We start from the raw sequence: 17,285 nt of genomic DNA on the forward strand, positions 1-17,285 counted from the left end.
TGACGTTGCCAGGGCACGTCCGTTTATTTCTTGTAACAATAAAATACTTAAACAAATTTAATATTCCTTCACCTGACCAACTTGGATGTAGGTCTGGTTACTCTACTGACCCAGCACTTGTATCTCTTGCTGACCAACTGCAGCGGCTGCATTTTCGATGGAGGCGAAAATGTTTGAGGCCCGTGTACTTATTATTATTATCTTACTGACAAACTAAAGAAAGCCATTGATGGCGGTAAATTTGCAGCTTACAGATGCGCAGACTTTTCCCGGGCACTTGAGATCATTGACTATGACATTGGTAATTTTAAACTATAGACTCAGTTGTCATAACAGGCCCTCCTGTAATACTACTACGCGACTACTATCAAGATAAGTATCCGGCTGTCAGTGTATGCAAACGTTATTCTAAAGCAAAAAGGACTAATTTAGATGTACCACAGGAATCTATTTTGGGCGCCTTACTACATATTCACATTATATTATTGATCTAAATAACTGCCTCACGTCTTCTAAGTGCGTATTATATGCTGATGACTCTACAATCATTAATTCGAACGAACATCTGTCAGTAGTAGTAACAGCTTAACATTGATCTTCATAATTTGTTGTGTGTGCGTGAGTTTTTTTCCTTTATTTTTTTTACCCCTTTTCCTTTTTTTCCTTCCTTACCTTTGTATCCTCCCTGCCTTTCATTAAACCTTTCTCTTTGTCTCTATGACGCGTGCGTTCCGGCGGGACATGGATTTAGCTGAAGAATTGTAATGCAATCTGTGAAGCACATAGAGGCGAAACCGCATACATCATGTTATGCTGTCTTTGGAAGAAACGGGACAGGACAAACAGAAGCAAATACCGCTCTTTGCCTCCGTTCGTCATGTCGCGTTTTCTAATCTTGCATGCGCTATTAATCCTTTCCAAATACGGTTTTCTGTTCAAGTTAGGCGAAGTTGTATGCCAGCCACTCCTCCCCTTGAACGTTTTGTTGGAGCTTACAGAAATTCTCGTTCGTGAGCTACGTGGAATCCCACTTCAACTGCTGTAGTCATAGCCGTCGTTTAAGCGGCATATAAAGTCCATTGGTTGGGATAATTCTACAATTCGCCGAGGAAGCTCACTCTCAAGTCAGTGGGAAATTTTCACGCTGATACTTTATCGGTACAGGGTAATATGAAATGCTGGAAACGAGAATGTTGCTATTTATTCATTAGAGCGCAGGCCATAGGCGCCCGCTCCTGCGTTGAGCGGTGTTGCCGTTCATGTTGTCGGCGTAACTGATAGAGCGAACGAGCACGAAAGAGAGCGAACGGGGAGCGCAGCGAGCCGCAGGGTTAGCGTCTGCAATGCCTCGTGCCTGCTCGCGCTTCTTGTGGCAGCGCAACGCATGCCTCTAACACACGGGCACGTGAAAGTAGGTTCACCTACGAGGCTTGGGAAAAGAAGACGACGAGAACGAGACTTCGAGCAATGCTACGAGTGACGAGTCACGAAGTCCTGCAAATGAAATACCTAGAAAACGAAAGCAAATAGACGCACAGGGACCAAGGCGCATAACAGACTTATGACGGCGTTTGTTAGTTTGCTTGTAAAGCATAAAAGAACTTCAAATACTACTCGTCGTAAAAACAAGAAAATTATGTTCTGGGTGGTAAGAACATTGAACTCCTTGATGCGAACGCATCTACTGCAAGAAGTCTCGCTTGCTTCCGCAGCGTAGTATGTGGTGTGGGAAGCGCAGCACTCGAGCGCTGGCACATTTCTGTGGTAATATGTAACGATTGTTACAAATATAAATTGTAGAGAGGCCTGGGAAGCCCTGCTGCGGAGCGAGGAGCCTGTTTCACAGCAACAAGCCATCCGCCTGGCGGAAGAAGCCGCGAAGAGTCAAAACCTCTTTGCCGGCTTCTAATCGTGGAGGTGCCGGCCCCGGTCACCCAGGCCTGTGTGCCGAGGACGGGGAGTAGGGGGCCTTCTTATTTGGTGGAAAATAAATTTATGATCATCATTGCTACAACTGCAGATAGCCAAAACTTCAAATACAGTTCGGTATTGCCATAACAGGAAGCTGCGCGCAGAATTCGCATTAGACAGTATCGTAATCGCCGATGAAATTGTTGATTTATTTATTTATTTAGTTAGAACACATTGCCGGCCCACATTGGCCCACGCGGGGGGGGGAGGGGGGGGGGGCAAATTTACACGAGAAAACACAAAAGTTTCGAAGACGAAAGCGAGTGAGAGGTAAGGAATAAAAAAAAGACATGAGCGCAGATGACGGCTGTGTACAATTTATGTCGTGGTCTAGACGGTTTACGTAATTCTACAGTGACAGCGTGAGATGTGCTTTTAGAAAATTCAGGGGTCGTTGTTTTATTCAGAAAATGGGGGCAAGAGAAACATTGCGTCTAGGCGCCTGATGTACTGCAATTATTCATTTATTTATTACCTATTTCACCTCGCGCAATGCTCCCTCCCAAGTGTTTCCTTCCTCCCTACCGTAAATTAGACCTTCAGCCACGTGCTTAGCATCGTAACACTTACGTTGCTACTGGCAACAACGACGGTAATGCGTTCATATCCAGGCAACAATCAATCGTGGCAACGTGAAATGAGAAGTCACCTCGGTAATCGATCAGATTGCCATATCAGGGACGGATGACCTCTGACAAGCTGATGATCAAGAGAGCATCAATTATTAGAGAACGGCGCATACAGATACGGATGTGACCGGCGCGCCATCGAGGGTCGCATTTCTGTACGGTCGCCGGCAACGGGTTTTTCGCTTATGACGCCACTACCGGAATCTGTGAGTAATAAAATCTTCGCTTAAAACGCCAACTAAGGAACATGTGACACTGTACTACTCTACTAAGAATAAAAAAAATTCGGCAGATCCCACGTACCGTGGGAGTCGATGTTATGCGAAGCATGCGGCGGGAAGGGGACTGTGGCGTAATTTTTTTTTTACTGAGCGACAGGTTACAAGATGACGCTAAAGATTTGTATAAATTTTATACGCACACATATGTGTTAAAGAGCCGCATATGTGTTATATAACCAGCTGTTTACGGTTGGGTAACGCTGCCAATGGCAACGTGGGTATTACCAACACCAGAAGCGGTAAGCTGATATGTAGTGCTTATACATGTCCCGAGAACGTACGCACGTTTCACGAACCCGTGTGCATGTGTGGAAGAAGTTCTTGACAGTTCTTGATCAAGGGCATATCATCACCGTGATCAGTGAGCACCAGCAGCTGGTCATGACTTGTTATAGGATCCGGTCGTGATCGTGCTGAAGAGGGTTACATGTGTTATGAAGTATGTGGTATAGTAGAGCTGTTGGAATTCGTGGATGTCTTGGTCAATTCGTCGACAAGTTGTCTGTCGATAGAGCCGGCGACATGTCGGAGCATGAAGCCACCCTTCGAGTTGGTGAGGTATAGGCCGTCGAGGCTGGTAGGCCTGGATAGTGCTACGTCGACCAACATCAGTGGATGGCGCTTGTCGTATTCGTAGAATACCTGGGCGTATATGGCCTACGTAGCCTAGTCTAAAAAGTGGCTGTCAATCAATCTGGCATCACTCTCGGTCATCATGACGTCATCGCCCAGCCTCGTTAGAAATGAAGAGGACACTGCATCGTTCTGGCGGACTAAGTGCACTTTACGTTGCGATGATGTGAATATCATATGTAACTTTCGTTAATGTATTCCTCTGGGGTCGAGCAATGCTTCATTATAGCTTGCTGAATCATAGGAGTACAAACGTAATGTTTATTAGACTGCTATAAAAGCGGAGCCAACACTGGAACCACATACGTTAATCTGATATGACGCCTGTATCGTAGGAGTACATATGTAGTGTTTATTGCTTTCTTGTAAAATCAGATAGCCACCACCACAACCACAATTGACGTTGCACCGATATTACGCCTGCGTGCGCTGTTTTTCCAAGCCAGTTTATAGACCTGGCGTGGCTCAGTGGTAGAATACCTGATTGCCACGCAGAATGCTTGGGTTCGATTTCTGCTGGGATCCTAATTTTTATTCTTTCCAATCGTCGAGTCAACGCTGCCGATGTTGGTTTTCCTTAACGCTGTAGCATTTAAGTTACGAATGTCTTTTCTCGCCGTTCCTGGGTAGATATAAACTGTCAATCACCTGTGGCGCATACCCGTACACCGCGGCCCGTGGTAAACGGGTATGTGCCACACGTGTCTAGTGGAAAGGGTTTGACGACGTAGGCGACAGGATTTTTACGTTATTCATGTCATGACCCGACAGTCATATTCGTCAAATCCTCTTACCCTTCCATGCCAATTTTGGTCTACACCAAGTTAAGGAGGCGATCATGAGAGCATCCAGACGTAGGCGGCTAGATAGATAGATAGATAGATAGATACGTAGATAGAAACGCTCAAAGTGCCAAAGGTTCGCTAAGAAATGCTTCGCATTTAAAACAACTCTAAGTGAAGGAAAATATCTAAGTGACGGTTCACGGGTGAACGGGGAAATGAGGAAGAGGAAGGTGAGGACAGTTAGAATAAGCAGTTGTTCTGAGTGACGCCATGACTCCTTTGTCACAGTAAGTCGACAGGGTCTACCTCACCAGCATCATGAGCACATCAAAGAAGACGATCAGTCTGCCTAAATGCACCGGCACTGAAGACGACGCCCCCTTGGATAAGTGGTTGCGCCTCTTCGAAGCGAAAGCGAGCAACGTTGCCTAGTTCGAACGAGATCGCATCAACTACATCAGCGAGTACCTGGAACCTGGAAGGTGAGGCATTCCGCTGGTAACTCACCGAGATTTTTGACGCTGAAGACTCGTGGGAAGGCATCAAAGAAACCATGAGAGAGCGATTAGCTGAGCCCATCGGAGACCCATTCCGCCAATTCATACAGTGCAGACTCAAAAAAGGACAACGCGTCGGGCATTACTACGAGGAAAAGACGCACCTTGGTCGCCTCGAAGAATTGAAGGAGACTCATATAATATCAGGATTGACCGACGGTGTGCCTGAAGAGACCGAAAGGCTCCTCGCTGGATTGACGCTCTCTGACCTAGCCAAGTGGCTTGCTGCTGCACTTCTAGCGTAAGTCTCTGTCCAAATGAAGTTTCCCCACGCTCGTAGAAGCGGCAACCCGTGCAACGGGAGCCTCATCCTATTGGCATATTTTAGCCGCGTAAGAGCACATACACTGAGCAGAAAAGCACAGCGACAGGATGGGCGGCACTTCCAACTGAATTAGACTGAGCGCAAACACAGAAACAGATATACAACATACACATATGTTCTCTTACGCGGCTAAAATATGTTACTGCGCAAGTACCAACCAACTAGGCCAACAAACAGTCTTGTTAAAAGCCTCATTCTACACGACGATGGAACCCTGCAGGATCGATGCGCATCCCTCGCAGTGAGTGCGGACAGTGTGCGTCTCCTGGTTTGACAAAACATCTTCACTGGCACAATGAGTGCCCTCGTCGTGAAATGGTGTCTGCTCTTGCTGACGACCAGGGAAACGAAGAAGGCGGCCCAAAGCTGCACTAATACGTTTTGGTGCACTTGTGAACGGACATTTGGTGAACGCAACTCTGGATACAGGAGCCACTATTACCTGTATCAGTGACGTTGTGTTGAAAAAGCTCAAGCTGCAATTGCTCAAGGATCCATGCATCAGTGTCCAACAAGTCACCTCAACAACAAAAACTTTGGGTCGCGTACACATACAGCTGCAAACGAGGAAGATAAAGCAGGCAGTCCAAGAACACGTTCTCCGAGTAATGAAAACTGAATTCTTGCTAGGCCTGGACAAGGCCTCCTTTTTCAACCTTTCACTGAACTTGAACACCATGACTTTGCTTCTAGACAACGAAGTTCTGCGAACCCCCTGCGGAAATAAAAAGTACATCTTCAGTGTGGATACGCCCCCGCTTCAGTGCGTTGATGTCGCGCACCTTCCGACGTCGCAGAAAATTGTTTTGAAAGATCTGCTTCAGAGTTACGAGAACATTTTCTCAAAGTCCCAGATGGACTTCGCATGTATTGCGGATGAACGACATCGTATCGTCCTCAGCAACAACGTCTCGATTCACAGTCCACCATATCGATGCTCCTCGGCAGAAAAAGAGGAAATTGTCAGGCAAGTGGACTTACTTCTAAAGCAAGGTGTATTGCGTCCGTCTTTTTCACCACACGCATCTCCTGTTATTCTTGCGGAGAAAAAGGCGAAGGGCGTACTCGCTTATGCATTCATTACCGAAAGCTTAATGATGTCACTATGCCTGACTACCAACCTATTCCCCGCATCGACGATGTGCTGGACTACCTGGGAAAATCGAAACATTTTTCAACGTTAGATATTACATCAGGCTATTGGCATGTCAAAATGAACCCAGACGACATCCGAAAAACAGCTTTCGTCACGCCGAACGGCCATTATGAATGACTTGTTTTGCCTTTCGATTTGAGGAATGCTCCCGCTGCATTGCTGTCAAATCAGTGATAAGAAAACATAATTTGGGGAATGTCGTTAATTACTTTGATGACATCGCAGTTCTCTCCGACATTTTCTGAGCACCTAAATTACCTCCAAGCTCTACTGCAACCTCCAAAAAAAAAGAACACCAAACTAAAGTTGAAGAAGTGTCACTTTGCCCAAGATTATGTTGAATATTTGGGAAACAGGTGTCCCGCGGTACCGTATCTCCGAAACGGAGCAATATAGAAGCAGTATTGCAATTCCCAAGACCGAGATCTCCGAAATAGCCGCAACGTTTTCTCGGCACCACCAGCGTTTACCGCCAGTTAATACCGAATTTCAGTGACATAGTTTTACCACTTACCAAATTGTTGAAGAAGGACATACCATGGGAATGGGACGCTTCTTGCGAGCAAGCTTTCGACGAAATGAAGAATCGTGGGACCGAAGAGCCAATTGTAAGAATATTTTCTTGCGAGAAACCATGCGTACTTTATTGCGACGCATCTAACGTCGGCATCGGTGCAGTCCTGAAGCAATGTGATGATGATGGCAAAGAACACCCTGTCGCTTATCACTCGCGCAAGCTAGTAACGCACGAATTAAACTATGCCATAACGGAGCTTGAATGCCTAGGTATAGTCGACGCTGTGGAGAAGTGGCACTGCTATATCCTTGGACGACCATTCACTGTTGTCACCGATCACGCTGCCCTACAATGGCTGAAAAATAAAAAAATCCCCAGGGCCGTCTGTTTCAATGGTCTCTGAAGCTGTCTATGTATGACGTCAACATTCGACACCAAAACGCAGCGAAAACATCGAGGAAGACGCATTTTCTCGGAGTCCTGTGGTTCAACTCTTTTCGTTGCCAGGATGATCACCCTCGCTGCAAGTACACTACAGAAAACGGGGTCACTATCGTGACACGTAAAGGATTTCGCAAAGTGTACGCTCCTCACAAGCTTCGACTGGAACTTCTGCAGAAAGCACACCAACACTTCGGACATGTCGGAGTAAAGAAAACTCTGGGGTTGGTGTCACCTCAACATTATTGGCCGGAAATCATCACAGACGTTTCATCCTACGTCCGACACTGCGACATATGCGAGCGATGCAAGAATCATAAGACCAAGAGATTCGGATCGTTGGAGTCGCTACCACCCGCAGAAGAGCCCTTCGATCTTTCGGCGATGGACACTATAGGCGGTTTTTCTGGATATAGTTCTGCGAAGAAATTTTCTCACTTGGCGATAGACCATGCCACGCGGTAAGTCTGGGTGTTTCCCTAAAATGAAATGCGTGACGCATATATTTCGTGCCTCACCACCATCTTCGCTGCAGGGAAGCCAAAGAAGTTCCTTTCTGATCATGTACCAGCTTCACTGCAGACACGCTCAGTCAGTTCCTAAAGCTCAACAATGTCCATTCACGTCCTCCCAGCACCCTCAATGCAATAGAATGAACTAACGCACGAATCAGACCATCGTGACACGACTAAAGTGAAAAAATGAATGAAGAGCCGCAGAAGTCTTGGGTGAAACATCTTTCGGACGTTGTTCAAGGATACAACAGAACCCCACATGAAGTAACCCGATATCCACCATCATACCGAATGTATGGAATACCTTCTTACGAGACATTTTTAGAGACGACAAAGGAAAGTATGCAAGATGCAAGGAAGAATGCAGTCAAGAACACGCTCGCCTACCATGAAAAGAACAAGATCATTTATGACAAAATGTTCCTGCCACAAGATCTTCAAGTTGGTGTGCTGGTGCTCTACGAAACACCTTGGCACCAAAACAGTCATGAAAACCTTGGCACCAAAACACCTTGGCTCCAAAACAGCTCAGCCATGGAAGTGCCTTATACGATCCTTCGCAGACTGTCTCCAGTCAACTATGAGATCGACCGATGCGTTAAGCAGAACCACCGACATTGTGTACGTCAGCAAACTACGCTGTAAATATTGTCCCAATAAGTTGACCCTCACTCGGGGGCAGGGGGAAGCCTGTGACGGTTCACGGGTGCAGGGGCGTAGCCAGGGGGGGGGTTCAACCCCCCCCCCCCGAAATTTTTCAATTTTGCTTGCTCAGATATACACGCACGCATACAAACGCACGCACGAACATGCATAAAGTATGGCTGAACCCCCCCCCCCCCCCCCCCCCCCCGAAAAAAATTTCTGGCTACGCCCCTGCACAGGTGAATAGGCGAAATGAAGAGGAAGATGAGGACAGTTAGAGTAAACGGCTCTTCTGACTGACGCCATGTCTCCTTCGTCACATCTATATACAACAATACCGCCACTTGAACGTGTGCAAATAAGAAGCTAATATATGCAATAATATTAACGATTACATTTAACAAGACAGTATTATTGACTCACACTGAAAATTAAATAAGGAATCACCGTTGTTCCTCCGACAGAAGTGTGTGCCGGCACTCTGAGGTGTGCCACGGGGGAGTTAAATCAGAAACCTCAGGCACCTTAGCGTCTAACGTCCGCTTGATTTTTCAAAGCACTTTTGATAGCGATAGCAATTACATGGACTCTCCAGGTGCATGTTTGCCATCGGCGCCACCGTCATGTTCTGTATCAAGTCGAAATCGATAAAGTTGCCCCGCGCGTCGTATGTTTTAAAGTTACATGTGCGAGAGAAAGCGAGTGCGCGCTGCCGGTGAACGCGCCTGAAGGAGACATGAAACGCTCGCCGTTGTGCGAAAGGCGCATGGAGATATGCGCAGGAGGGAGGGGGTTGCGTGGATACAACAGGAAATGCAGGTAAAAACAGGTAACCGGCCGGGCGTGGTCGCCAGCGATCGCGTGCGCCGTATCTTCAGCGGGGATAAGCAGACGCCTCAAACCTTTGTACGCGTGGCGTTCGCAACGCAAAATTGAGTTTAAGCCATGGACGGCACGAAGGACGCTTCGCTCGCTGCAGCAGAAGTGTTTCGTTACACCAGTGTTTCGTCTGAGTAACGCAAGGTTTTACGGTAGGCTGCTAGCCTTACATTGTATAGCATGCCAATTTGATGCTACCGCAGCCAGTGCCTGGCCATTGCGGCGAAACTGTGACTTTTTTAACGCAGCCAGTTAGTTGATCTGTAAAAGCTCATCCCTTGTTAGCAACCATTGTCTCTTTTTCTCATCTGAAGAACAGAAAGAATACAACAGCGGGTTGTCTGTTCTTTTTGTCTACTGTTGTGGATGGCGTACCTGTCCATCGCGGTGGTGTAGCGGTTACAGTGCTCGGCTGCTGACACAAAGGTCGCGGGTTTGATGGAGGCAAAATGCTAGAGGGCCATGTACTGTGCGATGTCAGAGCACGTTCAAGAACACCAGATAGTCTAAATTTCCGTAGCTCTGCGCTACGGCGTGCGTCATAATCATACCTTGGTTTTAGCGCGTGAAACCGCGGATATTATTATTATTATTATTATTATTATTATTATTATTATTATTATTATTATTATTATTATTATTATTATTATTATTATTATTATTATTATTATTATTATTAGACGCCGTACCTTCGTTAACGATCAATCCTGCCCAATTAGAGACAGCCTCTCATTCTAAGCACCTGACTACACTTTGAGCCGCCAATGCGTATTTTTTTTTATTTGCGCAGGAACAGCAATAAAGTTGTTGGGGTATTGCGCCCAAAAGCCACAATATGATATACGAGAGACGGCGTAGTGGAGGGCTCCGTAACTTTCGGTCACCTGGAGTCCATTAGCGTGCATTTAACTTTAAGCACGCTGGCCTCTAACCTTTGGCCTTCATCGAAATGTGGCCGCCATTCGATACCGCCACCATCGGGTGAGCAGTCAGGCACCATAACCGCGAGAGGCATGTGCGTACGAAAAGAGTGACAAAAAGCAGCAAGCCGCTGCATATGGTATACGACATTTGAGATGTGTATTAGGATGACATCCATTGACGTGGTATTTTTTTCAGCTTCGTTGACTTTCAAGAGAGTCGTGAAAACTGGAAGAAAATGAACTGGATCGTAGTTGGCTTCAGTCTCACGGTCGTCTGCTCGGCTTCAAGTGGAAGCGGTGTTCGGGCTGGCGTCGTGACTCGAGCCAACTTTGATGAAGCCGAAAAACGTGTCAAGGAGCTCGTGGACCTCTTCTCCAACATAAAATGTGAGACAAATATTCGTGCTTGCTCACGCAGTGTGATTCTGTGGAACCTGAAGAAACACCAACTTCGCGGTGTCGTCTCTGCATTAAATGAAACTGATAAGCGCTGACGATTAAAACACGTGTTCTCTATATGCTCGTGCGTCGACACCCAAAATTAATATGCGATCGCTGAAAGCGTGGTGGCATGTCGTTGCTGTAGTTACCTGCATCATAACGAGAACATTAGAACAAAGACAGAATGCGTCTTTTAGTACAGTTTTCCCCGTACGTTTGACTCTTAAAAAAAGGTTGGTAATTAGCAAATGCATGTATTTACCGGATTTGACCGCATTTTACTGCTTTCGCGGCATCAACTTGCAAACCATCAGCTCTTAAAGCTAGTAAATTTTGTGGTTTCTTACGAGGGAGCCTTCCTCACTGTTTTTAACTCGTTAACTATTTAGCAACCGATGTTGCTAGATGCTTCGTAGATGATGTAGCACATCATGCCATAATTATCACAGTCTTAAGAGAACACAGACAAATAATAATTTTCACATATTTTCTTCATTATGTTGGAATAACAGTTTAGTACTACATGACGGCGCACATATGTGGAAACAGCAGGGTAGAAAATATTGAATACGAAACATGGGCCATTCCTCAAAATTTTATGGCGGCTAACCAGGGCCTCGGTTGCTATCCCAAAGTAGGTGCATGAATAGCCGTCAAGCAGCTCTTGGAATACGCGGCGCGTGTGTTGAAGCCTTGATATTATGTGTGTGCGTGTGCATGACCTGGGTTCTGGGTCATTCATGCGTCTATGTACGTTTTTGTGAGATAATTAACGTCGTAATTACTTGAAGTAATTAGCGGTTATAGTTTAGTGCAACAGTTCAATGCCGTTTTGTCTCTTTTACTTCAGCTCGTATACGCTTTTGTAATAGAATGAACTTGGTATGGTAATGCACACGGCACATAACCATGAAGTACTTAAGCTGCTGAAGCCTCTTGTTGCGTAATCTGAATCCACTAGTGGTAGTACGCTTATTAAATTGCTAGTTCGATTACTAACAACTAATTAAAAAACCAACAGTTTCAGTTAGTACTGTTCACTAGCGGACGATGTAGTGGATTTCAATAACATGAACTTTACTACCACCACTGGCTAAGAGATTAGTGCTTTTCTGACCAGTAAAGGGTTAGTATTTAGTTCGTAAATATGCCGACGTTTTTTTGTAAAAGTGTATGCACAGGAACACATCTTAAGGCTTAGCGCTGGTTAGCATATAACATGACACGCACTTCGTGTTAGCATTCACCACTGAGAGTCTTGAAGCTCTAGCCATTGTTTAGCACGGATTTCCACATTTTGCATCAAATGCTGCTGCAGTACAGTGAAGTCCTCATTTCAACATCTCGGTTGTGTTGATCTTCTGAAGTTTTATCTTGTCGTTAATGCAAACCCCTATATTGAGAAACACGAAGGGCATCGGGAATGGACGGGTCCTACTGTGTAAAGGCATGAGACAGGCTTGGCGCCCCGTTCTGATGATTTGCATGGGCGTCCCCGCCCTGTACTCACCGTGCACACGCCCATGACAGCAACGGAAGCTCGCAGAAAGTAACTGCCGGAAATAACGGGCGCTGTAATTTACTTCTAACGTCTCTACTAAATAAAATCTACACGCTGAGATCCGAAACAAATAATGCTTCAAAAGATAGGTTCCATGCCTCGCATTTACAGGCCTGTCTGCTTACTTATCCGGGGTGGAGCTTTAGTAGGTTGTGCAGTTCGGTAGGCATATCCCAAGCAAAGGGGTAGGCTTTATTTTATCTTGAAGATGTGAATGAGCGGCCTTGCACAAATGTGACTATTGTTTCGCAGACAGCATGCGACCGCGCCATTGCGCCGACCATATGAAGGCGGGTCAAACGACTAGTGGCCTCTACAATATATTCCTTGGGAAAGAGGACGGCACAAGAAAAGTCGTCTACTGCGACATGGACACGGACGGAGGAGGCTGGACGGTGCGTGACATTGTTCTTTATGCTTGAGAAAGAGTGTACGGTTATAACAACGTTATTGAGCTCGTGGAGATTCAATCAGGGACTGATAAGGGTCGCTCCCATGTCGGGACAGGGAGACCAAGCCGCTCTGCCGCCACACAGGCTCCCTGGGCAGCCCTGAGTTCGTGCGCCAGAGCGCCACTGTGCTGGTGCGTCATTGTGCTTGTGCTGGTTTCATATCCTCTCACAACGCACAGAGAGATAGCATTACCCTCTAACTGATAGCATCGAAAATTAATCACTAAGACAGCGCATCTTTTTTTTTTCGATTGTGGTAGGCCTAATGACGCGGCCCCTGCAGGACGCCGTCACAGCAAGACAACATGACAATACCTAGGTGGCTTGCTTCGATCTTCATTCTCGCATGTTGCATGGTGTCCGTGGTGAGCAAGATATAAACGCCAACACCAGCCATTGTGTAGTCCAATCTGACACTATAAGGACCGCATATAAGCGCTGTTTTAACGGGACAGCGTTTAAGAACCCGTGTCGCAGAAATTCCGGTGTCGGAGCCAGTGTCGGCGTCGCCGCCTTTCGTTGCTATCCGTGCAAATGATAAAAATCAGGGGTTCCAATCGGTATCGAAAGCAGGCCTTCTGCGTGTCAAACAGAAGATTCACCACAGAGCCACGCCTGTGGCTCTGTGGTGAAGCACTTGCTTGGTGACCTGCAGGTGGCGGAACACCTGCTGGGTGACCTACCCTAGGCGTCACTTCTTGTTTGCATGGGCCGTACGATTGAGTCCAACTCTTTTGTTACGCGTCATTTTGTTGCTTTTCGCACGTGTTCTTTTTCCCTAGACTAGTAATTTCTAACACCTTGTCGGTTAGAAAAAACGAAACAGAACACGAACATGATCCAGCGTTGTTAAAGTCCCTAGATTTTTAAAAATCTAGGGACTTTAAGCGTTGTCAGCCGCTCTACAGGAAAGTAGGCCTGATTAAATTGGACGCATCATAGTGATGTAGATTATGCAAGAACGGTGGTGGCGGTGTCCGCAACTGCTCTATATTTCCCACGATTGCACTTTTATAAAACACACAGTCAGTCTGGGGTAGGCGGAGCCGGTGTGCTGTTGCACGGCCCAGTTTATGCGAGTGCTGCTAGGCATAGGGTGATTTCCTACGCTGCAGTTTTGCCCACTTAGTGCAAACGAAGGACGCAGGTCGGCTCCGCGAAAAAGGGACGCGGGAGACCCGCACGCAGGGAAAGAAAGGCCACTCAGTGGTTGCGCCGTAGAAGAGCGAGGCCACCAAAGCCGCCCCCTCGCTTGGAACAAGCGCGAACATATTCGAGCTTAATGGGAAGCGTAGCTGCGGAGATAGGGTGACGCGACACAAGACCGCCGGGTTTCAGCGTGACCGTTTGGCATCCGCGCAAGCCCTTTGAGAACGCCGTAAGAAATCTTAATTGTTTTTGCGAGCGCTTGGCCGGCTGCGACCGAGGGATGTTTTTTGTGCGCGATCGCCCTCGGGTCAAAATTACTGCATCCCGAGCGTTCAGGCGAACCGGCTCCCAACTGCACGGGATGACTGAGTTTCCTTAGTGCTGGCAGGCAGGACAGCTCACTCTCGGGCGCGCACACACACACACACACACACACACACACACACACACACACACACACACACACACACACACACACACACACACACACACACACACACACACACACATATATATATATATATATATATATATATATATATATATATATATATATATATATATATATATATATATATATATATATATATATATATATATATATATATATATATATCGTCAGTAGCCATGGCGTGTGGACATTCGCGCCGCTGTTGGGCTGCTCCTTACAGAGATGGTGCGAGGCCTTGTTGCGAGTGCGAGCTCGAGCCTGGCCTCTGGTGCCGGCAGACAACAAAGCCGATACTCGGGGTATAACGTATGGGAGAGACTTGTCGCGCAGTGAACCCTTCCTCTCGCGTGTCGTGGATTGCGCCATGCTTTTTACCAATGCCGTGTCTGTCAAGAAAGAGAGATAGATAGAGAGAGAAATGTTTCATTGAAAAGCTGGAGATGTTAGCCTAGCTATTCACCTGACATGCTAGACCAGGTTCTGGGTGATGATTATGATATATACACGGATAACCACATCACAAAGACACACATACACAGACTACACTGTTTGCAAAGTTTCGTTCAGGCTCGTGGCCCGCAAGAAAGTCAGCAGCGCTTTTGTGGCACGTAACGCGCAGGTGGTGCTTTGCCATGGGCCCAGAATATGTCTCAGTTCTAAGCAAGAGTCCCGTTGAAGGTGCAAGGCCGCCTTCTGAGATCGTCTCTCTGATGCGTATCGCCTGCATTCACATAGAACATGTTTCAGGTCTTCAGGGGCGTTACATTGAATGAAAGTGCTTGTGCTATTGGTTGTGACAATGTGAACCCCCCTTGTGTGATTGGCTTGTTGGGAGACGTTTTGTCTAACGGGAGATTCAGGAGTTGATGTTTTTGGACGTGAGAGGAGAGCAGACGTACGGGCATGAACCCGGGCAGACGCCTGAGTAGTGCAGTTAACCACCTCTTTACTGGACAACGGCGCTTCCTTCGCGCTGCCACCGCGCAGTCCAGTCATCGAGGGGCACCTACTTCGAACCTCATACACCTTCTCTGCCAAGCTAGTGTTTAAGCAAAAAGAGAAAGAATAAAGAAAGGAAATTAACACACATACGCATGATACATGGCATAACTGCTACTGTAAATGCACACACTGCTGGGAAGCATGTCATATAGCAAGTACTACCAACTGGGTAATCAAAAAGTTCTAAAACGTATACATTATCAATGGGTTTCTACTCAACGATCGCACCCATCGCCAGTGTCAAGATTTCCTTTCTGTATGATTTACTGGGAACAAGTCCAGCGGCATCTTTCTCAATAAGTATAAGGTCTTAGATCCTCAAAGTAGTCCTGGAAGTGCTGCCTGTTTTTTGTCGTCATAACGACGTGAACATTCCCAATGTGTTTTTGTTTTTAAGTAGCAAATATCCGCGGAACAGCTATTCGGCAGCGCTAACCTCTATACACTAGAATGTTCGATAGAACTAAAGCTGCAGTCCCCCGTTCTGCTTGTGCGACACGCAGGTCATCCAGAGACGAGGACAGTTCAACAACAACGTGTACTACTTTTACCGGAACTGGACCGAGTATGCCACCGGGTTTGGTGAGCCGGCCAAGGAATACTGGCTCGGTAAGATTATGCTGGACGAGCACGTGATGTATATCACACGCAGTGTCAGAGTATAGTGTTATTTCTTTAAACGGTGCCGCGTGAGTGAGATGTACAGTCGGTGTCAAGCGTTTAGAGACCACTATGTCTGAGAAAACTTCATATTTCCTAGAAATTCGGGGCAGTATTCGGCAACTGCACAGTACTTGTTGACAGCGCGTTTTAGAACAGGCCGACGATCTAACTTCAAGGCTGCCTACCGAAGCAGCACGAATATTCAGCTTGTTTCTTCTGTCTCGGGATCTCTAAACATTTGACGTTAACTGTGCAATCGATTATTTTCTGGCATTTCCAACCTTAGTCGTGATTATGTACTGAATAGAAATGTTGAGAAGGAAGCAAAAATAACATTCATAAGAAAAATTATAATAGCTTCGCATTATCCGGACCTCATTTGACAAGATATTTCTTAACACTGACTAAAACTACGTGCTATGGCTGCAGGCTTTGAAGAATTGAGAGCGATCAACTATTCGCAATGCCCATAGACTGTAGCACCGCCAAGCGGTATTCAGGAGCGTCCTCTCGAGGAGGGTTAGTAGACAACAAAATGGCAGCACTACGCAGTCGCTCCCTTGTTCGGCTGTGTTAGCCTCAGTGTTAACGCGTTGGCAAGAAAGGTACACTACGACTTTGCATGTTCCCTGCATCAGTGAACAAACCGGGCCCTCCGTGACACGAGAAATCTGATTCGTTCTTGCCAGACGCGAAGTTTTCGTGAAAATACGTGGCAACTCGCGCTTTCAATGCTAGCCCACAGCGTACACATACTATCAGCTTCGCGAGGCTTTCTGTAGCCACGTAGGTTAGTTAAATGTTATCGTCTGACATATTCAGTTGAAGCTCACCCTGTTTTACTTGCGTATAGCATTGGCCAGTGTTTCTTGTAGTGCATGAGCCCCATAACACTGCACGCGGAAGGTCGCGCGGGCTCGCGATGTGCTATCTCAAGTTGGCGATACATTAAAATAGGGCCTCTATACTTTGTCAGCAAAGCGCTGTTACGAATCGTGCGAGCGACGTTACAATCATTCGAGGACGCGTCTGCTCGGCGCGCCTTTCGTAGAGCGAACGCTTTCCACGCCGTCCTTCGCCAGTGTGTTGGTGGTGTTGGGTTTCATAGCCACCGCTGCGCCGCTTGTTTTTGTACGTTTGTTGATAGGTGGCAGCCTACTGCAAGCGATGTGCTTTTTCTCCGCGCCCAGACATCTCTCTAATCGTAAACGTGGTGACGCGGAGTGGTCGAAGTCGTTCGGCGGAGGAAATTCTTCAGATTGCTTTCAGCATTGATGTTGAAAGAAACCATGTAGGTCCGGATCCCATG

General features: G+C 46.7%; 1 protein-coding gene across 1 annotated transcript in view; it reads left to right on the forward strand.

Annotated features, from left to right (window-relative positions):
• The window catches only part of LOC119390590 (techylectin-5A), a 77,083-nt gene that overhangs the window by 48,003 nt on the left and 11,795 nt on the right, over positions 1 to 17,285 (forward strand). The window contains exons 2-4 of the mRNA XM_037658184.2: positions 10,454 to 10,644; positions 12,512 to 12,654; positions 15,817 to 15,922. Coding sequence (XP_037514112.1) covers positions 10,494 to 10,644; positions 12,512 to 12,654; positions 15,817 to 15,922 — 400 coding nt within the window. The 5' untranslated portion in view covers positions 10,454 to 10,493. The remainder of the gene's footprint in view (positions 1 to 10,453; positions 10,645 to 12,511; positions 12,655 to 15,816; positions 15,923 to 17,285) is intronic.

The sequence above is a fragment of the Rhipicephalus sanguineus genome, chromosome 4 (genome assembly GCF_013339695.2).
Source record: "Rhipicephalus sanguineus isolate Rsan-2018 chromosome 4, BIME_Rsan_1.4, whole genome shotgun sequence".
NCBI lineage: Eukaryota > Metazoa > Arthropoda > Arachnida > Ixodida > Ixodidae > Rhipicephalus > Rhipicephalus sanguineus.